This window comes from Sapajus apella, unplaced genomic scaffold (assembly GCF_009761245.1).
Source record: "Sapajus apella isolate SASKATOON/1434 unplaced genomic scaffold, GSC_monkey_1.0 scaffold7, whole genome shotgun sequence".
Lineage (NCBI taxonomy): Eukaryota > Metazoa > Chordata > Mammalia > Primates > Cebidae > Sapajus > Sapajus apella.
This window is the reverse complement of record NW_022436947.1, coordinates 11,761,483-11,786,355: the sequence shown is the minus strand read 5'-3', so window position 1 is coordinate 11,786,355 and position 24,873 is coordinate 11,761,483. Positions and strand designations below refer to the sequence as shown.

The window sequence follows — 24,873 nt, the reverse complement described above, 5'->3', positions numbered from 1 at the left end:
TATGATCCTAGCACTCTGAGAGGCCGAAGGCAGGCGGATCATGAGGTCAGGAGTTTGAGACCAGCCTGGCCAACAAGATGAAACCCCGCCTCTACTAAAAATACAAAAATTGGCTGGGTGTGGTGGTGCACACCCGTAGTCCTAGCTACCTGGGAGGCTGAGGCAGGAGAATCACTTGAACCCGGGAGGCGGAGGTTGCAGTGAGCTGAGATCAAGCCATTGCACTCCAGCCTGGCAACAAAGCAAGACTCCGTGTCAAAGAAAAGAAAAAAAAGAAAAAAAGAACTTTTAATGACTAAAGTCCAAAAGACTGAAGTTCTTTTGTCTCCAGGTTAAACTACGCACCCTCTTACCTTTAATTTTCTGCTTGTATTCTTCTGGTCGGTGGAGGTACATGGCTGCAGCGTCACCATTGAGAGGATCTATAGGGTTGGGATAGGCCAGCAACTGGGGCAGGAAGGACTCAAATATATTGGTAAGATCTGAAAAAACAAACAGAAACACGTCATGCATGGGAAATGCAAGTTCACCTACAATTCACTTGCATTCATTAGTCAAACTACTTCCTAGATATTTAACTACATGGGGATGATTTTCCATAAAAGTATGCTCTATTACATGTGACCTGTATTACATATTCATTTCAATACCAATTAAAATTTTTAAGTTTATTTTTAATTTGAAGAACCAGATAAAGATACACCTGATACTCACTTTGAAAGACAATTTTCCCAATTCTATTTTACTCTATTTCACACAGCCATTTTCTACAGCTTACAAAACCCCCAACTCTGAAAGGTATTCAAATGCTGGGTCTTAAAAAAGAATTGAGGACAATTTTTTTTTTTTGGAGACTTGAGTCTTGCTCTGTTGCCCAGGCTGGAGTGCAATGGCTTGATCTCAGCTCACTGCAACCTCTGCCTCTCAGGTTCAAGTGATTCTCCTGCCTCAGCCTCCCAAGTAGTTGGCATTACAGGTGCCTGCCACCACGCCTGGCTAATTTTTGTATTTTTAGTAGTGATGGGGTTTCACCACGTTGGCCAGGATGATCTCGAACTCCTGACGTCAGATGATCTGCCCGCCTCGGCCTTCCAAAGTGCTGGGATTACAGGCATGAGCCACCACACTCAGCCTTGAACACAGTTTTATAGGACTTGACATTTAATTCAATTCTTGCAACTTTTAACAGAGGTAAATACAATCAATTTTTCAATTATTCTGGGTAATGAGAGTAGGAATCTATATGGACCACATAAAACCACAAGTACTCATGAGACAGATAAGAACCAATCTACTGCATTTATTTATTAAAAACATTTTTTTGAGAGAGGATCTCACTCTGTTGCCCAAGTTGGAGTGCAGTGGTATGATCATACCTCACTGCAACTTCAAACTCTTGGACTTAAGCCAAACTCCCAGCCTCAGTCTCCTAAGTAACTTGGACTATAGGCATGTGCCACCATGCCCAGCTTTTTTTTTTTTTTTTTTTTTTTTTGAGACAGGGTCTCCCTATGTTACCCAGGCTGGTCTCCAACTCCTGGATTCATGCGATCTTTCCACCTTGGCCTTCCCAAGTGCTGGGATTATAGACGTGACATTATTAACTCTCTTCTTGCCAGGTATACACAGATGATATCTACACACAATTAGCAAAGAAAACAAATACCCTCCAGTTACCCAGTGTTTTAAAAAAGCAGGCCGAGAATCTGCATATAACAACCCACACTCCCTACAGCTACAGAGATGCTGTAACTTCTACTCTCTGCTCCTCAGTGAAGTGTGGCACCCGAGAAATGGAAGGACATGAGAATGCTTCCACGTCTCTGCTCTACTCCAGCTACTTTGTCACGTTTTATATAAAACCTTCCTGTTTCTGGAGACAATGCTGAAGTACAGTAAGTAGCGTAAAAAACTACTCATTAATTGAGTCATCTCTTTCAAATGATTTTTCTTTTAACAATGGCCGCTCCTCTGCAATATTACAGATGAATGCTTTGCCAAGCCACATTGCTTCAGATTTGTGGTTCTCAGCTACGGGTGATTTTGCTCCCCATGGAATTTGGCAATGTCTGGAGACATTTTTGGTTGTCACATCTAAGGGGTGCTACCGGCATCCAGTGGGTAAAGGCCAGGGAAGCTGCTAAACATCCTACAGTGCACAGGACAGCCCCACAACAAAGGACTATGTAGACCAAAATGTCGGCAGTGTTGAGGTTGATAAACCCTGATCTAGATAAAAGGGGTAGGCAAACCTTTTTGTAAGGGATCAAACATATGGCTTTGCAGCCCACATATGGTCTCTGTCATAACTACTCAACACTCAGCTCTGCCACTGTAACACAAAAGCAGCCAGAGGTAACAGGTCAACAAATCGATGTGGCTGTATTCCTATAAAACTACATATACAAAAACAAGTAGCCAAGGTCTGCCCAACTTTGCTCTAGAAAATCTTACCTATAAGAGGTGGCTCTTATCATTGTAAGGTTAAGAAACTGGGCAGTTAGAGAATAATCTAGAGCTGTTACTCAACTGAACTCTCTGCAGTGATGAAAATGTTATGTACCCCATCCAAATCAATAGCCACTAGCCACATGTGGCTACTGAGGACTCAAAATATGGCCAGTGTAAATAAGGAAATTAATTTTTCAGTTTATTTAATTCTAATTAAATTTAAATAACCACACATGGCTAGTAGATCCTGTGTTGGACAGCACAGGTCTAGTGAATGATAGGGTAGAGGGTCCCATGATAGGTACCACAGTCCTGTTCTCATGCACCAGGTATTGACACAGAGCAGCTCTGCCTTGTATGAAAGTCACAGACTTGGGGTGATTTCATCTGGGTCTATTTCACCTTCGAAAGGTTGACTTCAGAATAGTCCTAAAGAGCCACTTTATGGTAAGGTTCTCATGCACTACAAAAGAAATGCTGATACTCCTAATCAAAAAAACAATCAAAAAAGCAAAATAAAAATCACCTTCCTAGATAACCCCCAAAATATCTGCAGTGAGATTTTCACCAATGTTTTATTTATAATTTTCTTAAAAAAAGAAACAATTATTAGGGTATGAAAATCATTGAAAACTACTTGTTTTCAATGAAAAAAATGCTTATACTTGAATGCTGGGTAGAGAAAGGCTATAAAATGGTATGTTTTCTAGAATTACAACTACGTACAGTGTGTATACATAAGACGAACATTTTTAAAAACTATGTCAAGGCAATAGTAGCCTGGTGTAACTTCTACTTTTCACATTTCAAATGACACTTTTTTTTTTTTTAACCTTTAAAAATCAGCATTTTTGGCTCATGCCTGCAATCCCAGCACTTTGGGAGTAGATCATTGAAGGCCAAGAGTTCAGGTGGATCACATAAGACCAGGAGTTCAAGACCAGCCTGGCCAACATGGCAAAACCCTGTCCCAACTAAAAAATGCAAAAATTAGCTGCGTGTGATGTTGCACGCCTGTAGTCTCAGTTACTTGGGAGGCTGAGACAGGAGAATTGCTTGAACCTGGGGAGGTGGATGTTGCAGCAAGCTGAGATTGCACCACTGTACTTCAGCCTGAGTGAGTGAAACCCTGTCTCACATAAAAACAACAACAACAACAACAACAACAAAAAAACAACATTTTCCTGTAAATAAGTCCTGTTTGTAATGCTTTTCTTTTCCTCTCTTTATCCTTAGGTAAGTGAGTTATTAAGGCAGTGACAGAAAATGCCAAAAGGTAAGCAAATTAAGAAGTTTTATAGGCTAGGCGTGGAGGCTCACAACTGTAATCCCAACACTTTGATAGGTGGGTGAATCACCTGAGGTCAGGAGTTTGAGACCAGCCTGCCCAACATGGTAAAACCCCATTTCTACTAAAAATACAAAAATTAGCTGGGTGTGGTGGCAGGCACCTATAATCCCAGCTACTTGGGAGGCTGAAACAGGAGAATTGCTTGAACCTGGAAGGCAGAGGTTGCAGTGAGCCAAGATCGCACCATTGCACTCCAGCTGGGCAACAAGAGCAAAATTCCGTCTCAAAAAATAAAAATAAAAAACTGAATGTGATTTCAGACCAGGTAAGAGTTAAACAATAGTTATATTAACAGTAATGGCAGCAGGTTAATGCTTATATAGCATTTACTACAAGCCAGGCACTCTTCCGTGCGCTGCATATACACTCTTTTTTTTTTTTTTTTTTTGAGACAGAGTTTCACTCTTGTTACCCAGGCTAGAGTGCAATGGCACGATCTCGGCTCACCGCAACCTCTGCCTCCTAGGTTCAGGCAATTCTCCTGCCTCAGCCTCCTGAGTAGCTGGGATTACAGGCACGCGCCACCATGCCCAGCTAATTTTTTGTAGTTTTAGTAGAGGCCGGGTTTCACCATGTTGACCAGGATGGTCTCGATCTCTTGACCTTGTGATCCACCCGCCTCGGCCTCCCAAAGTGCTGGGATTACAGGCATGAGCCACCGCGCCTGGCTGCATATACACTCTTAATTTCACTACAGCCAATGAGGTAGGTACCATTACCGTCTCCATTTTACAGATGGAGAAACTGAGGCACACAAAGCTTAAGCATGGATCTGGAACTCACACCTGAGCTTATCCGCTATGCTGCCTCTGCTAATTGATAAAACACACAATGCTGCAACTTTCACGGAGGCACAAGCTCCCCATATCTCTGCATCAAAATCGCACACCTTCATTGGCAGGGAAGCCAAAGCCATGAATCAGAGCTGACCACCCTCCTCCCCAAAGAATCCCTTTCTCAAAAGTGCAAAGATAGATGCTAAGCAACAGATGTTCAGGCGTTTCTGTGGCTATTTTGCAAAGGTGGTATGCTTGTTTTCATGGGGCTCCACTGCAGGAGATAACCTGCAGACACTTGCACATAGTGAATGGTGGCTCCTCTTGCCACATTATTATTACAGGTGCTGCTATTACATAACAACGAAAACCTTTTTTTTTTTTTTGAGACGGAGTTTCGCTCTTGTTACGCAGGCTGGAGTGCAATGGCCCGATCTCGGCTCACCGCAACCTCCGTCTCAGGCAATTCTCCTGCCTCAGCCTCCTGAGTAGCTGGGATTACAGGCATGCACCACGATGCCCAGCTAATTTTTTGTATTTTTAGTAGAGACGGGGTTTCACCATGTTGACCAGGATGGTCTCAATCTCTTGACCTCGTGATCCACCCGCCTCGGCCTCCCAAAGTGCTGGGATTACAGGCTTGAGCCACCGCGCCCGGCCCTCAACGAAAACCTTTAAAAACAAAGCATAGGTTTAGGTTCTGAAGTAACGTTCAGAAGTGCTTCAAGGCTAGAGAAATATTACAGACAACATGTTATAAAACCAGGAGTTTCACATGTCCTAGAAAGAGATTTTATACCCTTTCCTACTACTGTTAAGTTTCCTCAAGCTACCAATAAATGGCTTTGCCTATGAATTTGTTCCAAACAAATAAAAAAAAAAACGCTTAATTATTGGTTATTCCTTCCCGTATCTACTGTCTTCCTGCATTAATACATTTTTTATCCATTTTACAGACGTGCTGAGTCACACCTATAAAACAGAAGAGCAGAAGGAAACACACGAGGCCCAGTTTCAGGTAAAAATGACAACTTTGGGAGGCCAAGACGTGATGGCTCTGGCCATGGGAAAGCAGTGAAGCCTTCCTGCAAGTGACTAACACAGTGATTACTACAGAGGGTGTTTCCAAAAGGAGCATCTCTCAAATGTGCAGATGCGCAGAAAGTCTTCTTTCAAGATAGACTGGCAGAGAAGACTAAAACTATAAATCAAGAATAAAATTAAGATACTCATCTTTGGAAAATGAACATTTTCTTCCCCTAGGTTTTTTGTTAAGGATAAAAATATGTCAAAGATCTTTATTTTAAAAACATTAACCTTCAACTTTTTGAAAGGAAGAGAGCCAGACACAGTTCACCTAACCTGTAGAGTACAGTCAGCTGGCCCCATTTCTGGCTGTCTTAATTTTTAAAGGAAGTTCCAAGATCCCTGAGTATATGGTTTATGATGAGCAAACAGCCCTTACTTTTGCCTTAGACTCAATCAGCAGTTACCAAAATGTGGTTCATTAGCACTGACTCTTCAATCTGATCTTATTTTTTATTTTATTTTATTTTTTAGACAGAGTCTTGCTCTGTCACCAAGCACCAGGCTGGAGTGCAGTGGCACAATCTCGACTCACTGCAACCTCCACCTCTTGGGTTCAAGCAATTCTCCTGCCTCAGCCTCTGGAGTAGCTGGGACTACAGGCGTGCACCACTACGCTCAGCTAATTTTTGTATTTTAGTAGAGACAGGGTTTCACCATGTTGGCCAAGATGGTCTCGATCTCTTAACCACGTGATCTGCCCGCCTCGGCCTCCCAAAGTGTTGGGATTACAGGCATGAGCCACCGTGCCCAGCCTAATCTTACAATATTAATGTTAAAATTATAACACTCAAACCTCAGTTTAGGCATATAAATTAATAACTCATATTCTTATTTAATCTTTAAAAACAGGCTGGGCGCAGTGGTTCACGCCTGTAATCCTAGCACTTTGGGAGGCTGAGGCAGGTGGATTGGCTAAGGTCAGGAGTTCAAGATCCTGACCAATATGGCGAAACCCATATCTAGTAAAAATACAAAAAATTAGCCAGGTGTGGTGGCAGGTACCTGTAATTCCAGCTACTTGGGAGGCTGAGGCAACAGAATCACTTGAACTTGGGAGACGGAAGTTGCAGTGAGTCGAGATTGCACCACTGCACTCCAGCCTGCATGATAGAATGAGACTCAGTTTCCAAAACACATGCACACACACAAAAATCATAACAATTTCTCATCAAAAGCAGCATCACTTAGTCTACAGCAGTGGTTCTGGGGTAAGCCTAGGTCCTACTTGTCCATCACAATTACCTGTGGAGTTTTTCCAAAAACTTGCTGGCCAGGTGCAGTGGCTCATGCCTGTAACCCCAGCACTCTGAACTCCTGATCATGAGGTCAGGAGTTTGAGACCAGCTTGACCAACATGGTGAAACCCCGTCTCTACTAAAAATACAAAAATTATCTGGGTGTGGTGACATGCACCTGTAATCCCAGCTACTGGGGAGGCTGAGGCATGAGAATTGCTTGAACCCAGAAGGTGGAGGTTGTAGTGAGCCAAAATTGTGCCACTGCACTCCAGCCTGGGCGACAGAACGAGACTCTGTCTCAAAATTAAAAAAAAAAAAAAAAAAAAAAACACCGACCACAAAATCTTGCTAAGCATTCTCAGGATGCATCTTCATACCTACCCCAGGACTTCTGGTTTAGGACTGGATGTGTGTGATACAGACATCTGTGTGCAAATGCACAGTCGGGAAATACTATCCCTATCCCCAAAGACCAGATGGGAAGGAAAAGGCCATTTGCTCGTAGGTTCTTTTGTGCCAGAAAATGTTCGCATCTAACAGCTCGACTCTGGTTTAGCAGCCCTCCCTGACCCTTCCCTCTTTCTTTTCTGCACACTGCTATTACCATTGCTATCTCTAGCAGAGGTGTGCCAAACCACAGGCAGTCCACAGGCAGTCAAAAGCAGATCTGTTTCTGGAGGGGCACTAAAGGGCCACTTTGGAGGAGAATGGTTATTAGCAGAATGGTGAGAATCATCACCTAACACACTGTGGACATCTGGCAGAGCAAATTCCATTAAGCTGAACTGTCTCCAGCAAATGGGAAGCTGGCTCCTCAGTGAACAACAGATGAAAACTCTAAAAGACCACAAGTGTAATCTCAGGCTTTCCACTGACTTGTTCTTTGACCTTGGGCAGGTCTTTTCCTTTCTACATCTCAATTTCTTCACTGAAAAAGGGGAAGTACAACACTGCTGTTCCTTACGGGGAAGTATCATATATTACTAAAAGTGACTATATCTATCAATTGCACCAAAGAACTAAAGTATTAATACAAATATGACACCCTCTAAGGGTAGACATTTTAGCTGCCTGTATCCCTTAAGGAATATGTGTTAATTAAAATGAGTTACACTGAAAAAAAATGTTATCAATTCTTAAAACCCACCTAACTCTAGGTGACTCACAATGAGATGGAAAAGGGCTTGAAGGAGAAAACACAAGAGGGGGTTAATCACATATCTCATGTTTTACTCTTGGCTCTTTATGAACCATTGACCACAAGTTATTTCTATTCCCTCTATTTCCTTTGAAATAAGTGAAAAATTTCAGGCTGGACATAGTGGCTCATGTCTATAATCCTAGCACTTTGGAAGGCCAAGGCAGAAAGAGTGCCTGAGCCCAAGAGGTCAAGAGGAGGCTGGGCAACATAGGGAGATCCTTTCTCTACCCACCCCTCACCAAAAATAATAATAATAATAATAATAATGAGGCATGGCAGCATGTGCCTGTGGTTCCAACTACTCAAGAGAGTAGTTGCTCAGTAGCTGCTGAGGTGAGAGGATTTCTCCAGTCAGTGGCATGTGGCTGGGTGGGTCAAAGATGCAGTAAATCGTGATCATGCCACTGTACACCAGCCTGGGTGAGAGTAGGACCCTCTCTCTCCGCCCCCAACCAAAAAAAAAAAATTGTAATATACACTGCTTTCTTCAAGTTAAAATCCTTTCTTAAAGTTAAAATCCACGCCCAAACCTTGACGTGCTCTGCTTCACCAGAAACCACAATTAGCAAACATGCAGTCATTTTGGAGACTTTTACCTACATAATCTTCATTTATTTTTCAGACTTAATACTGAAAAATAAATGCTGTAACTCAGAAACCACCACCATTATATGACATAGTCACAGCCAAGTGCCAAGAACCATCAAAGCCATACTTGCCTTCTCAAACCACCTGCCCCAACCCCTTTCTACTACTTCTCCCTGTCCCCCAGATGCCCAACATCCTGGGTTTCCTCTTTTTAAAAACAAACAACGAAAAACTTATCTGGAAAGACATCAGCATCCTGCATAGCAGTGCAAATTCTGTGGTATTTGCATTTTAAGAATTAGCTTTGTACACTCTGACCCTGGGAAGTCCATCATCCTATAAAAAAAATTTTTTTTTTGAGACAGAGCCTCGTTCTGTCGCCCCAGGCTGGAGTGCAATGGTGTGATCTCAGCTTACTGCAACCTCTGCTTCTTGGTTTCAAGTGACTCTTCTGCTTCAGCCTCCTGAGTAGCTGGGATTACAGGCACACACCACCACAACCAGCTAATTTTGTGTATCTTTAGTAGAGACAGGATTTTGCCATGTTGGCCGGGCTGGTCTTGATCTCCTGACCTCAGGGTGATTTGTCCACCTCAGCCTCCCAAGGTGCTGGGATTACAGGCGTGAGCCACTGCATCCAGCCATCCTACAATTTTAAAGACATAAGTCTACTGGGTGTGGCGGTGGCTTGCACCTGTAATCCTGCCTACTCATGAGGCTAAGGAGGGAGATCACTAGAGCCCAGGAGTTTGAAGTTATAGTGAGCTATGATCACAACCACTGCACTCCAGCCTGGATGACAGTATGAGACCCCCAATCTCTCGCTCTTTTTTTTTGCAGAGACAAGTTCTGTGTTGCCCAAGCTAGTCCCAAACTCTGAGGCTCAAGTGATTCTCTTCACCTTGGCCTCCCAGTGCTGGGATTACAAGTGTGAGCTACCATACTCAGCCAAGGCCCAGTCTCTTTAAATAAAAAAGAAAAATAAATAAAAGACAATATTGGTACTACCAAATCCACATAACTGGTCCTTCATATGTCTAGTCTTACAGTCTTACCAAATTCACATGCCTAAGATTATTTTCCTGAAAACCCATTCCCTTCTCCTCATGAAGGGGAGTAGGTTGAGTCTAACACCCTTGCTCTTAGACTCCAAGCCTCTGGAAGGAATCTGGCTAGGTATTCTTCCTTTCTTCCACGTACTCATTAAGTTTCCCAGAAATGTCTCTAGTTTTTCTTCTATTTTCCTGGGTATGTAACTATGTCAAGTCCAATATATCATTCCAGCCCTGGATCAGGACAGCCATCTCCTAAATGGCCTTCAAGGCTCTACACTCTCACCTTTGTAATCAGACAAAATTTCCTTAAAACAATCACTTAGATCATTTCCCACAAAAAATAAGTTCCTCTTGCCCTCAATCACGATTCTGCATCCTGAAGAATTGCTTGAACCCGGGAGGTGGAGGCTGCAGTGAGCCGAGATCACGCTGCTGCACTCCAGCCTGGGTGACAGAGCAAGGCTTTGTCTCAAAAAAAAAAAAAAAAAAAAGAAAAGAAAAAGAAACATCACTACATACCCCATGAATAGGTACAATGACTATGTGTCAATCAAAATTCTGCATCCTCCGGAAGGATGCTATCCAAACTTCTTTCACCATCCCTCTCCCCTCTGGGGTAGGACTCCTGGCTTTCCAAGCTGAAAACCACAGGGATAGCCACTACTCTTTAAGGCATTTATCTGTTCTGTAATTCGATAAAGAACAGGGCTGAAAGGAAGAAAAATCTGTTCACAACTAGAGGAAAAAATGGACAAAAATCACAAGTTGATTGCTGTCTATAACTGATGATTCCCTCTGAGACTTAGATCACTTTCCCTGTACTTTTGGTCATTATAGTTGAAACTCCGGAGAATTTCGACCATGTTATTCATATCCTTGACTACTAGATAAAAACAGCTGTTGACCTTTCAAAATTCCATTGGCTGACTTTTGCCATCTTATAAGAAACTGTATTGAATTCATCATGAACTGCCACGCAAGTTGTGAATTTTATAATATGTGCTCAAAATAAAGCCAACCATAAAATTTCATCTTATTCATTCAACAAGTTTATTTTTGGTGGTGGTGGTATCTACTGTATGTACAAAAACCGGGTAGCTTTATTTATTTATTTTTTTTGGTAAGGCTAAGATCTCCAGATTTCTTTAGCTACTTAATAATGTGGGGCTAATAGATTTTCCGCAAGGGTATATTAGATACCATAATTAATAGATCTTTACCTTCCACTCCTTTACTAGCTCCTACAAAGCAGCAATGTTAATAATGGTTGAATTTATTTTAATTTTATCCTGCTTGCAGTTAGTAAACATTAAGAGACAGTGAAATTCTACAAGAAAGGAAGAGTAGCCAAAAACCTATGAAGAATCCTACACTGCATACAACCAAGCAGTTATCTTTGAAAAAAATTTGGCAAACAGAGGGTGGTAAAAGATAGCCCCTCAGGCCGGGCGCCGTGGCTCAAGCCTGTAATCCCAGCACTTTGGGAGGCCGAGGCGGGTGGATCACAAGGTCAAGAGATCGAGACCATCCTGGTCAACATGGTGAAACCCCGTCTCTACTAAAAATACAAAACATTAGCTGGGCATGGTGGCCCGTGCCTGTAATCCCAGCGACTCAGGAGGCTGAGGCAGGAGAATTGCCTGAAGCTGGGAGGCGGAGGTTGCGGTGAGCCAAGATCCCGCCATTGCACTCCAGCCTGGGTAACAAGAGGGAAACCCCGTCTCAAAAAAAAAAAAAAGAGATAGCCCCTCAAGGAAAACTTCAATGAAACCAATCATATAGGTAGGCAGACTTCAAAGAAACAGTTTTGAGATTAAAAGTACCATTCTCTAAAATAACTAATTTGAGCCAGGCGCAGAGGCTCACGCCTATAATCCCAGCACTTTGGGAGGCTGAGGCAGGCAGATCACTTGAAGTCAAGAGCTCAAGACCAACCTGACCAGCATGGTAAAAATCCCACCTCTACTAACATAAAAAATTAGTCAGGCTTGGTGGCGGGAGCCTGTAATCTCAGCAACTTGGGAAGCTGAGGCAGGAGAATCGCTTGAACCCAGGAGGCGGAGATAGCAGTGAATCGAGATTGTGCTACTGCACTCCAGCCTGGGCAACAGAACGAGACTCCATCTCAAAAAAAAAAAAAAAAAAAAGACAAATAATTTATTTGAACTCAACTTCAGTAACAAAAAGCCCATTTCTCCAGTTGTTTGAAGGTACACAGGTGGTGAGCTAAAGCAGCCCACCATAGCCTTCCTGTGGTGCCGTGGCTCAGGCCCAGCTGGCCACAGGGCTCACCATGTTATGCTGCACTTAGTTTACTGAATGCTAACTAGCTGCAAATAAAATAATATAACCTGCCACCACATACTAACTGAAAGGGTCTTATGTGTGGATAAAATATACAAAAAGTCTAAGCTCAGCAGATTCACGCATCTTCTCATATTTGTCCATGGGGATCTTTTAAAGATAAAGTCTTAATGAAGAGGGCCATGCAGGCAACAAAACTAAACAAAAGAAAAAACAAAAACAAATGAAAACACCTCCCTTAAGTAGGATGCTTAATAAACACCTCACATCCCTCTTCTCTCACCTCTCAAAAAAAAAAGGTGGCTGGGTATGGTGGCTCACACCTGTAATCCTAGCACTTTGGGAGGCCAAGGTGGGAAGATCACTTGAGCCCAGGAGTTTGAGACCAGCCTGGGCAACACAGTGACAGCCCCATCTCTATTATAAATAAAAAGTCAGCCTGGTGTGGTGGTGCATGCCTGTAGTCTCTGCTACTTGAGAGCAAGCTGAGACAGGAGGATCATTTGAGCCCAGGAGGTTGAGGCCGCAGTGAGCCACACTGCACCCCAGCCTGGATGACCTTGCCTCAAAAAAAAAAAAAAAAAAAAGTAGGAATTCAAACACTCAAGGAAAATGTTTGCAACATACAGGTATTGATCGACTTACAACCTATGCAACGTAGGACCATTCGACTTTACGACCACAATCGTTAGCCACGACTGCTCCACGTCTGGCAGCGCAAACATTGCCCAGCTGGGCGTACGACAGTGCGGACCAGCTTCCAGCAGCACTACCATCTCCGGTGCACCATTTCAACTGTTATCCCAGACTCAGTACAGCAATTTGTGTTTTGTGTCTTGGATATTTTTCATCAAACCCCTCCCAATAAACTTCTTATACATTTCAAAGAAATGGACCCAAACATCAAACGATTTGCAAGGATTGAACAGATGGCACACGATGTGTTTTGTCCGTATCGTGAAATTTATGAAGAAAAAAAGAAACATACAATTCAGACAAAGCTCACCATGTTTATGAAAAAACCAACTCCGGTAACCCCAACTGCTGCCTCAGATGACGACATCAATGACCCGCAGCCAAGCACCGGTGGCCAATAAAATGTTTTGTACATGTTTATATATTTTGATATGTTTTGCAATTGGGAAAATGTTTCCTATGGTATTTCTTACACCTGTATTTTATATTTTTGTATGCACCTGTATTTTGTAATTTTTTATGTTTTGCAAATATTAAACCAGTTGTACTGGTAATGCAGTGTTTTACTTAAACCTGACGAATGTAAAAATAAGAAACAAAATGGTGTAGAGGTGATACAAATGGCATAAAATGAACAAAGAAAATGATATATAACAATAATGAAAATTATGATAAAATATGACTTAAAGATCTTTATATCATTTCACAGTACTGTACATATAGCCTACTCAACTTACGACCAAATCGTGTTACGACCGGTCTGTGGGAACCAATCGTGGTCGTAAGTCGAGCATTAGCTGTACATGATAAATACATTTAAATCTCACTTACTGGTAGCATTTTGGTTTTTAAGTGTTCTAAGCTAGAAACAGGTGTTCCTGTGCTGTGCGGGAGAGGGCAATTTGAATGATGCAGGGGGCTGAAACCAGGAGGAAAACCAGCCACGTTCTGCTCAGGGCGAGGCTACCAGGTCACTAATCTGAAGTATAGTTACAGGACATGGACTGTTTTTAAAACATTCTAAACCCACTTAAAAGACAGTTTCCCATTCATTGCCTAATTGTAGCCCCTTTCCCTGCAAAGCATTTAAACTTCAGGGAGCTGCAGAAGAAAATGAATGCTACTGCACTGATCAGAATGAAGGAAACAAGCTCCCGTTCATCAAAAACACTGTTCTTGTTGCACTGTCAATCTCAAAACAATTCTCATCTTACTTGTTTTTTAGAGGTCATTCATTCTAGTTCGAACCTGTTATGACCCTGCTTACCTTAAGAGCTTGTAAGCTAAAACGTGGTAATAGGATTTGTTATTAACCTTCCAGAAATGAGGGCAGTTAATGTGTAATTAGCTAGCTGGATAGTCTTATTGTCATACTAAAACTTGCTATTCAAGCTTGTAATTACTAGACAATAATTTAGTTGTTGTTAATGTTGGAAAAGAATAAGAGATAACTTCCTGCAATTACAAGCCAAGTGTGGGGAAGACTTTATCTATAACTCAGTAATCATAAGCGAATGAGAAGAAAACACATCAAAGTTGCATTTCCATATAATCAAGAATGAAACGGGCCCTAAAATTAGAGCCCCTGTGAAAGCAGAACACAGCTGTGGCTACCTTTCAGAGCCATGCCCTTCCTTGCTGGCTCATGCACCACGATCCAAAATGCCTGGACCACTCCATGGCTTTAAAGCTGACCGCCAGTAATTGTGGTATTTTTAATGAATTTCCACTAAGTTGTTCAAAGCCAGGAGACTCTATTATTATGTATATAATTAGGCTCCTGACATATGAACACTGCATCCAAAGATTTCCAGGCAGACAAAGTAAGTTGGTCATGGAGCTAAGTACTGTTGAAGCACAAATCCACAACTGAGCATATTTCTTATTTATGTACAACAGGTGACATTATCCCAATAGTACTGGACAGAATTGCTCTACCTGGCCTTTATCTAGAAATAACAACATCCAGCTGTTCCAAAGGCAGGATGATGTTTGTGATTCAACATGTCAGATCAATACTGAAGTTCTCAAGCTGTTCAAATAGTAGTTGGCCAATCAATCATCTGTGCAGACACATAAATATATTTCTTATCTGTGTAATTACACTAAAATGTTTAGAAACAGCATACACTAATCCAACATAAAGCATTATTTTAAGATACACCTTCTACCAAAATCTGAATTATCTGGGACTCATTCACAGACTATCAGACCAAAAAGGGGATGGAATAAATGTTAAATTTGTATTTTAAATTTCTAAATGCCTGGTAAAGAAATTTTGTAACTCTTGCCTAATCTCAAAGTCCTTGAAGCATTCCTTCTGTTGTAGTCAATTTCATTTGCTATTACTAACTCCCCAGATAACTATAGGGGAAGACATTTCCCAAATGTTGATTTTTCTCCCCAGCAAAGTAAGAGTAGAAGTATCCAGTCCACTGGCTAGCAACCTTAAGGGTGAAAATGCAAACCACCCAGTTTTATAAGAAAACTGTCTTCCGCCTCACTTCTCCAGAACTTACTCCATCATATAAGTAACTTACCAAGTCAGTCAAAGAATGAGTAAAATGAAAGCTGGAGAGAGAAACACATTTGCAAGGATCAAGCATGCTTAGTCCAGAAGGGTGGGAAGAAAGAAAGATTAAAGCTGTACTGCAGTGAAGGTATCTGAACCCCAGGAGTGCAGGATGATAAGCCAACTATGGATAAAATATATTTTGGAGGAAAAAAGGGAAACTGGAAAATAGAAGAGAGCTTAAAAAGCTACCTGTGGCTTCATGAACTCTCCTATCAGTCCTTAAAATTAATTTGTTTTGAAATGGAAATCCAAATCCCCTTGGCTACATTTTCTGTTTCTCAGAGCTTTTGTCACTGCTGTCTGGAAGAGCAGAAAGGGATGCAAAAAAAAGATGCTATCATGCAGGAAGCCAAAATGAATCAATTTTGTCATCTGCTACTTTCCATTTAATGTCACAAGAATAACAATAGATAACTTCATACTTGATAACTTCATACTGACGACAAGCATCTTTACAAAATTAATCCGATTCCTGATTATAATTAGCTCTCTTGCAAGGTTAAATAATATACAATTAAAAATTACTGGGTGAGTAAACCACAATTATACCAATTTTGAACTCTGAATAAACAAACTGCACATACACTTGGCAAAGAGATAACAGGATGAGGACAGAAGCAATGAGTCAACTGGCTTACCAGAAATCAATGGCGGGGAGGGGTGTGAGTGAGGGGATACAGGACTAAATTTACCGCTAACCACAAATGCTGTTTAATATCAGGCTATGACGAACATACATCTGAAATTTCAACTATGAATTGTTGTTATGTTACAAAGACATATAGCCATGGCACAGTACATGCCCTGGGGCAAGGTGAATGGCAGGAAATTTCACAATCCACTCCCTGCTCCCTCATCGTATTATACAGCAGAGGAAAATGTTGAAACAAGTTTTAGGTGCCAGGCTTAGCCTTTTGCTTTTCAGTTGAATATTTATGTTGACATGCCAACTTTCTCCTATTAGTTATTTAGTGTTAGGTTTTTTTTTTTTCTTTTTTGGCATGGTGGGGTTGCAGGGGGCGGGGGGCGGTCCTTTGAAGTAAGATTCTCTCAGGAACCACTGCAGGAAATGAAGTGATTCAGAACTCACCAATTATGAACTAACCTTCAATGCCAGAGGCTTTACAGTTTGGAATAAAAATTCAGTTCAGATCTCAAGATTTAAGTCTGAAAAAACACTTCAAGGTCATCTGAACGAACATATTCTACCGGTACTTTATATAATTGTATTTACCTGTTCCTAAAACTTTCCATGAAAGAAATGTTGAACTTTCTTGAGAAATAGTTTGTTTTGAGGAAAATGTCAAAATAATTCTCCCATGCTCAGTATACCTTTGACTATACTCTGAAAATATTTCTTCTTGTTTTCCTGCACTTACCTGATAGTGTGCTTGCTCACGCTCCTGTATTATGGAACATGTTCAATAACGCATACACATGTGAGTAACACAGCAGTCTGCTTTCAGTTCACTTGGACCAACGTGGTTTAACTCTTGCTGCTTATTAAATGCTTTGCAAGCTAATGTAAGAACATACTCTAACGTTTTATAAATGTGATGAAATCTTACTCATGTTGGCCACTTTAGAAAGTAGTCTATCAGCCCTCAAATAGTTAAACATATTACCAGTAATTTCACTCCTAGTTATATACCCAACAGAAATGCAAACATGCCTACATAAAAACTTGTGTACAAGGCTGGGCATGGTGGCTGATACGTAATCCCAGCACTCTGAGAGGCCAAGAGGGGCAGATCACAAAGTCAGGAATTGGAGACCGGCCCGACCAACATGGTGAAATCCCATCTCCACTAAAAATACAAAAATTAGCCAGGCATGGTGGCAAGCGCCTGTAATCCCAGCTACTCAGGAGGCTGAAACAGGAGAACCGCTTGAACCTGGGAGGTAGAGGTTGCAGAGAGCAGAGATCACGCCACTGCACTCCAGCATGGGAAACAGAGCGAGACTGAGACTCCATCTCAAAGAAAACAAACAAACAAACAAAAACAAACTTATGCACAAATATTTATAATACTCATAATAGCCAAAAGACAAAAACAACCCAAATGTCTATTATCTAACAAATAATGTGGCTTATCCATACAACGAATTATTTAGCCATAAGAAATTCCAATATATGCAACAACACAGATCAACCTTGAAAACATCATCAAAGTGAAAAAAGCCAGTCACAAAAGACCACATATTACATAATTACATTTCTGAGAAGTGTCCAGAATAGACAAATCCACAGAAACAAAAAGCAGATTCGTGGTTGCCTAGAGCTGGTGGGGGTAAGTAGGGAATAGTTATAGGGTACAAGTTTATTTTTGAGGTGATGAAAATGTTCTAAAATTGACTGTGGTGATGGCTGAATATAATTGAATATATTAAAAACTACTGAATTACACATTTTAAATAGGCAAGTTGCATGCTTGTGAATTATAATTCAGTTAAACTGTTATTTTTTTTTAAACTTGTTCTGAGACATGAGGTACTTGAGAGTCAGCAAACATCTACAAAGCTTTTCTGGTCAATGGTAAAAGCTTTAACAAAACTAAACTTCAATTTACTTCATTGTAATTGGAACCAGCTTGCAGTATTTTGATATGTACATTTCTAAAATGTGAATGTAGTTTAAGAAAACACATCATTACATCAGATATTCCAGGCAGCCTGCCATGAGACATTTTTACCAAAAAAAAAAAACCATCTTAAAAGGAATCCATTTAACCGACCAGTGTATGTTCTTTCTTGTTGCCTCAACCATGTGCCATCTTCTCCCCTAAAACTCTCTTGCTGAACATGATTAATTCATTCATTAAGACAACAGTTGAACCATTATTGTATACCAGGCACTGTTTTAGTAGCAAGCGCGTGTGTGTGTGTGCGCGTGCGCACAGAGAGAGAGAAACAAGAACAAGACAAAGTCCCCACTCATGGTGCTTACAATCTAAGGGGATATGATAAATAATAAACAAATACCAGTTTTAGAAGCTTATTTAAAACCAGGTACTAGCTCAGCTACTGGGGAGGCTGAGGTGGGAGGATCGCTCAAGCCCAGGAGCTCAAGGCTGCAGTGAGCTATTATTGCACCACTGCATTCCAGCCTGGGCAACAGAGTACAACTCTATTTATTAAAAAATAATTTTAAAATTAAAAATATATATATACAAGAGTGCTGTGCTATGGAGGAGTGTGATTTCAGATAGAGTGGCTGGGAATGGAGGCTGCTCTGAGGAAGTGATGTGTGAGATGAGTGAAGAAGATGCCAACCACACAAAGATCAGGGGAGAACACTGAGGTAGAGAAAAGAATTTTTGAATGGCACAATTGGCTGGGGGCAGGGAGTAACTGTGTTCTGCTGGTGACCAATCTTCCTCTTTGATTCTTATTTACCAATCTAGTTCAAAGATATCTGTCAAAGGTAACTTGCAGATTGTGGCTAGACTAAGAAGTTTTACCTACCTTAGACCATTAAAAGGTCTCACAAGTCTTCGACAAAAAGGAGCCATCCCTGGTTAAGCTCTGCCTCAACTAAGCTTTCCCTTCTTTTCTTGTGCCTCTCAGCAACTGTTACCTGTACCATTCATTCTTTCATCCCGTATTGGTGAAGGACACTGTGACAAGAGTCAGGGGACTTACAGATGAATCAGACACATATCTGATGGCCCTAGGCAGGAAATAATCGAGTAGCACCAAAAAAAAAAAAAAAAAAAAAGACAACAAATACAAAGTAGAAAGTAAAAGTGGCCATAAAAAAGGAGGTATAAAATGTAATGGTATCCAGAGATTACTTCCACCTGGAGAATCAGCAGAAGTGTACAGGGTAGGAACACTGGAGTAGGGAGACTCCATGAAGCCAGAGGATTTGGACACGTGGAGGGAAAAACAGATTTATTTGTTGTATCCCTAATTAACTTCAAATAGACAACTGACCCTTGAACATGGGTCCATGCACAGTTTGAACTGCATGGGTCCATTCACATGTGGTTTTTCAATAAACACAGCTAGGCCTCCAAGTCAGTGGGTTTCGCAGGGATGACTGCGGGACTTAAGTAAACACGGATTTTGGTATCTGCAGGTGGTCTGGGAACTGATCCCCTGCAGATACCAAGGGATGACTATATTTTAAACTATCATCAGCTCCCCAAACCAGGTGACAAGGAGGGAAGGCCTGATACTCTTTATAACTCTCTGTGATACTCAGCATAGTATTTTTGCAGAGCTGGGCAATTCATCTGTTGATTCACTGTCAGAGATGGGGTGTCACTTTCAGCATTGAAGGTAAGGCTAAATTACTCTTCCTTCATCAGAAGGTTTTGGCCTTTGAAATGATGATTCCCCTAAAACCTCTTACTACATCATTTATCTTTCATTTCACCTAAGTGTTTTTTCAAAACTAAAAGATATTATATATATGTAAATACGTATCTATTATGTGCTTCCGAAAACACACATAAAATGTTTGCACATGTATTTGTGTGTGTGTATATGTATCACTATACACACACAGTTTAAAATGATTATTTTAAACTTTCATAGCTAAACTGGTTTGTACTTAAGAGAAAATTTTTTCTCCAATGATTAAACTTTCCCAATCAGTCCCTCAAAAATCCCTTCTCATTACCAATGAAACATCTTAAACCAGAAAAGCAAAGCCCAACAACAATTTTTTAGGCAATGTCTCAACATCTCCAAAAATATTCCATGGCCAAACTCACCATAGAGAGCTGTCCAAGTTTGATTAATTACATCTAGACACACAGTTCCTGACCTGAAACAGATGGAAAGAATGGCATGTTTTTAAAAATCAGAAAGTTAGCTGCATGTATCTGGCAACTGATTTTACTTATCAAGAGAAATACTTTTAACAGATCTGTGGAAAAAAAAGAATCCCAGTTGGGGAAAAGTATGATGAGGAACAGAATAGTACAAGGTCTTACGTGTCTCCTTACAGACTGAAAGGGGAAAATAGTAACTATGCAATGGAGAAACCAGACAACACCTGAACCAGGTGCTGAGAACACAAGGGGCAGACAGACCTTGTGTACCTCCGAATGTGATACCTCAAGAAGGACACAATCTCACTTTGTGGTTTTCTGGCCTTAAATGTGTTCATGCCCTGAACGTAATAAGGAAACATCAGACAAACCCAAAGTGAGGAACAATCTATAAAATAATTGGCCTATAGTTTAAAGAAACACAACAATTAAATGTAATGTATGATTCTAGGCTGGATCCTTTACTGAAAGAAAAAAGTGCTAAAAGTAAATTACTGGAATATGGCAGTAGATTAAATAAAAAGTATTGCATTAACATTAAATTCCTGAATCTCGCAACTATATACTGTGGATACATAAGAGAATGTCTTTGTTAGGATAACTTAAAATATTAATATTAAAGGACTAAGGGGCATGATGTATGTAGACATACAACCTGCTCACACAAGGTTCAGAAAAACCTGTTAGGTATGCGTGAGAGATGGTAAGACTTAGTGCCATGACAAATTAAAACTGTGTCCCAAACAATCATATATTCTAAACAGCACTAGAAGTACAAAACATGATATGCTAGAATATTTTAAGTATCACTAATAAAATATTAGAATGAAAGAAAGGGATAAATAAGATTCATTAACTGAAATGAAACTACAGTCATTTTGCCTTACTCTCAAGAATTGAGAAAATACTATAAGGTCTGAAAATAATCTGTAGATTGAAAACAGATCTCTGAATTGTGTCTATACAAAGAGAAACGAGATGTGGAACATTATTACTGTTAGCGGGATAACAAGAAAATGAAAGATCCATTCACAACAATGGAAAATACTAAGTGGTACAATAGCAGAATGTGTACTAAGTGACTGAAAACCTCATATCCATTGGACTCTATCATTTACATGACCATTTGTATAGTCCTAACTCCTGAGAAGGTCCAAAAAGCTCACTGAGACTTTTTATAACAGAAAGACAGGGAAACGTTAATCAAGAGCAGTTCCTGCTAAAATTTAAACATTTTAAAATAGTTACTTACGCTTCATCAATGTTGGGATGGAAAATTTTATTCATGAATCCTGTAAAAAGAGATGTTAATTAGCAGCAAAAAGTATCCAGAAAACAATTAAAGTATTTCAGTATTAGAAACAATTTCAGTATTGGGAAAAGGTGGTAAGACTTATAAATCACTACTTTCAACCTTAGATCTTTGGTTACTGATAAAGATCTTTGGTTACTGATAATATTCTCCTGATAGCTCCAATTACTTTACATCAACATTCTATTAACGAGAATGCAGCTTCTTATACAAAACAATCATTAAAGCAACTGTTTTTCTTAGCTATGAAGCTACTGCCCAAAGAGAAATTATACTACTAAATGGTTCATAACCAGGGTCATGATAAAAGCTAAGAAAACTTCACTCTGACTCTTCCTCCCAAAAGTTTTATTGTTCAAGCTTTAAATCTGGAGGGTCTGCATTTGAACTCTTCCTTCTGAAGCTAACTTATGGGTATCATTCGTTACACCATGTGCGGAACATGAATGAAACTGTACTTCAAACCACAAAGGATTTCATAAGAACAGTGACCGAAATATTGCCTTTAACATTAGTCTACTCATTCAGGGAAAACCAGTTTTGATTAAAATTAGGGCAACCAAGAAATGAAGCAGGAGTTTAAAAAAAAAATTCTCTCAGTTGGCTGTATCTGTTGGAGATCTTAAGTTTTTAAAATTTTTCCTAGCGAAACAAGTACACACTTTAATACCTATATGACCATTTAAACTTCAAGGAGAAATTCATTTTCTTCTCCAAAAACCAGTGATTTAGTATATATGCAAATGGCAATATTCTAAAGCAGAGATACATTGTCAAAGGTGTTATTTTGTCATCCTTATCACTTCCTTTCCTTTTAGGACTCTCATTCTGTTCCACACTTTCAATATTTGAAGTTCCTTATTAAGGTGAGTATCACCACCACTATCTCCGATCCCCACCCTCCCTCACCCCATCCCCACACTCTTTCATTCAGAATATATTTGTTCAGCACCTGTACTAAAGGCATTGTGCTTGGATAGGGCACAAAAATAAGACAGACAGTACACTATTCTTGAAGAGGTCACTGGCAGTGGGATAAGAGACATCAAGAAATAACTGCAATCTGAACAAAGTATTGACACAGTGAGGGGAATACATACAAGAAGAGTCAGGGAAGATGCAGAGAAATGGGACTGAAGGAGGAGCCTCAAGTAAGGCACTACAGAGATTGTCTCCAAAAACCTGAGAAACTTCCCCTGAATTAGAAAACAGGTAAGAATACCAAGTCTCAAGTATTCCAGTCTTAGACTGCTCTAGTCTCTCACACTTTTAACTTTTGTTTTTAGATGCTCTGTGTTGAAACAGCATACTGTTATATCTACTACAATCAGGAGGGCCCATGTAATGTTTAAGTTACTCCGATAAAAAAAAGCTTTGTATCCAATATTAATTTTTCATTAAGGAAATTAAAGATGTTTCAAAGTCTATATTTAAGAAGCATGTGGTTTATGAAGATATTTTAATAATGGGAAATGATCATGTCTTAATATTAAGGGGAGAAAAATTAGGGTAAAAATATCTACATAACTTTAGAAAAATACTAATACACATGTCCCAGATGACTCATGAGAGTATTTGCTGCAATATTATTGATAAAAGCCAAGAGCCAAATTCAACTCTGTCAATGGGATAAGGTTGGATGAAGTACATCCATCTACTTGAGTCCTATATAGCCAAAGGTAATGAAGTAGATCAGTATATATCAACTTGTATAGCTCTAAAGCTGAGGGTTTTTTCGTTTTTGTTTTTTTAAGTTGCAGGATGTTATATTTACAGCTTGATGTTATTTAAATAAACTAAAACAAAGCAATACTACCTATTCTCCATGGTAACAAGTATGGGAAAACTGTACTGAACCAACATATACCAAATTTCCAAAAGTAATTGTTTCAGTTAGGGCACAGAGCCAGGTGTCATTATAGGAATAGGAAACATAATGGGAAACACTGGTTAAAAATGACTTCATCTGGCGGCACAGTTGCTCGCGCCTGTAATCCCAGTGCTTTGGGAGGCTGAGGTAGGTGGATCACCTGAGGAGTTCAAGACCAGCCTGGCCAACATGATGAAACCCTGTCTCTACTATAAAGAAAACAAAAATTAGGGTGTAGTGGCGTGCACCTTTAGTCCCAGATACTTGGGAGGCTCAGGCAGGAGAATCACTTGAACCCGGGAGGTAGAGGCTGCAGTGAGCCGAGATCACACCACTGCACCCCAGCCTGGAAAACACAGCGAGGCTGTCTTTTAAAAAAGAATGACTTTATCTAACACTATTAATATATTCCTTCTAAAAAGGGACAATGTGCTTGTGTATTATTTGCTCTAAGACATGCACATAAATTAAGAAACTGGAAGCAAGTAAGTACAAATGTTAACAGCGCAGAATTCTTAGTGGTGGGAATATTTTATCCATTGCACTTTTCAAATCTCATCACTCCCCCAACCACCACACCTGAACCAGAACTAGGATCACAGCAATGGGAAAACGCTAGAAGGAAACAGGTGTCGATGGTTGTCATCTTTGCAGTATTCTCCCATTATTTCTACTTGTACTCTTGACTCTGACATTTCTACAATGTGTAATTTTAATAGTTGAAAGTAAAAAAACTTTTAAACAAGAAGTTATATACAGTATCGGCTGGGCACAGTGGCTCTCGCCTATAATCCCAACACTTTGGGATGCTAAGGCAGAAAGATCACTTGAGGTCAGGAGTTTGAGACCAACCTGGCCAACATGATGAAACCCCATTTCTACTGAAAATACCAAAATTAGCCAGGCATGTGGCAGGCACCTGTAGTCCCAGCTACTCAGGAGGCTACGGCAGGAGAATTGCTTGAACCTGGGAGGTGGGGCCTGGAATGAGCTGAGATCATGCCACTGCACTTCAGCCTGGAAGCCAGAGGTAGACTCTGTCTCCAGAGATAAAAAAAAAAAAAAAAAAGTTATACATAGTATCGAACATTCTAAAATAGACTTAACTATACAAACAATAACTAGTGCTGAACTATCTTAAGTCAGTAAAACCAATCATTTTATTTAAAATCTCGTAACTGAACACTCTTGTTCGAATAATACAAATTCATACCCTCCCACCAAAATCAGAGACCCTCAGGTTATAAGGTGTGTGGTCTTCTAGATCAGTTATAGGAATATGCTGCTATCACTAGCGCAGGGAAGCTTTCTGATGAGTGGGGAACTATGCTGAGCCACTATGTGGTTTAATGCAAGAGAATGGTCCTACTATATGAAAAGTATTTTGCTTGAAGCTACTATTAAGAATTTAAAATATTCTTGATACTTAAAATTCTGCCTCTGTGAGAACTCTCAAAACTAACACCTAATGAAGCAGCATCTATGGCAAAAGTTCCCAATGCTGGCTACAGATGAGAAGCTTTGGGAACTTTTCATTTAAATAAACTAAAAGCAATACTCAAGGAACTCTGAGAACACAGAACTTC

The 24,873-nt window shown here is 40.2% G+C and overlaps 1 protein-coding gene across 3 annotated transcripts in view; it reads right to left on the bottom strand.

Moving 5' to 3' along the window:
• Positions 1-24,873, bottom strand: part of UBE2H (ubiquitin conjugating enzyme E2 H) — a 132,670-nt gene that overhangs the window by 8,644 nt on the left and 99,153 nt on the right. For 2 of the 3 annotated variants that reach the window (XM_032275987.1, XM_032275989.1), the window contains exons 4-6: positions 21,358-21,397; positions 20,046-20,098; positions 354-482 (exon numbers count right to left, since the gene is read on the bottom strand). In XM_032275987.1, the coding sequence (XP_032131878.1) occupies positions 354-482; positions 20,046-20,098; positions 21,358-21,397 (222 nt within the window). The remainder of the gene's footprint in view (positions 1-353; positions 483-20,045; positions 20,099-21,357; positions 21,398-24,873) is intronic. The other variant, XM_032275988.1, reaches the window with a different exon arrangement.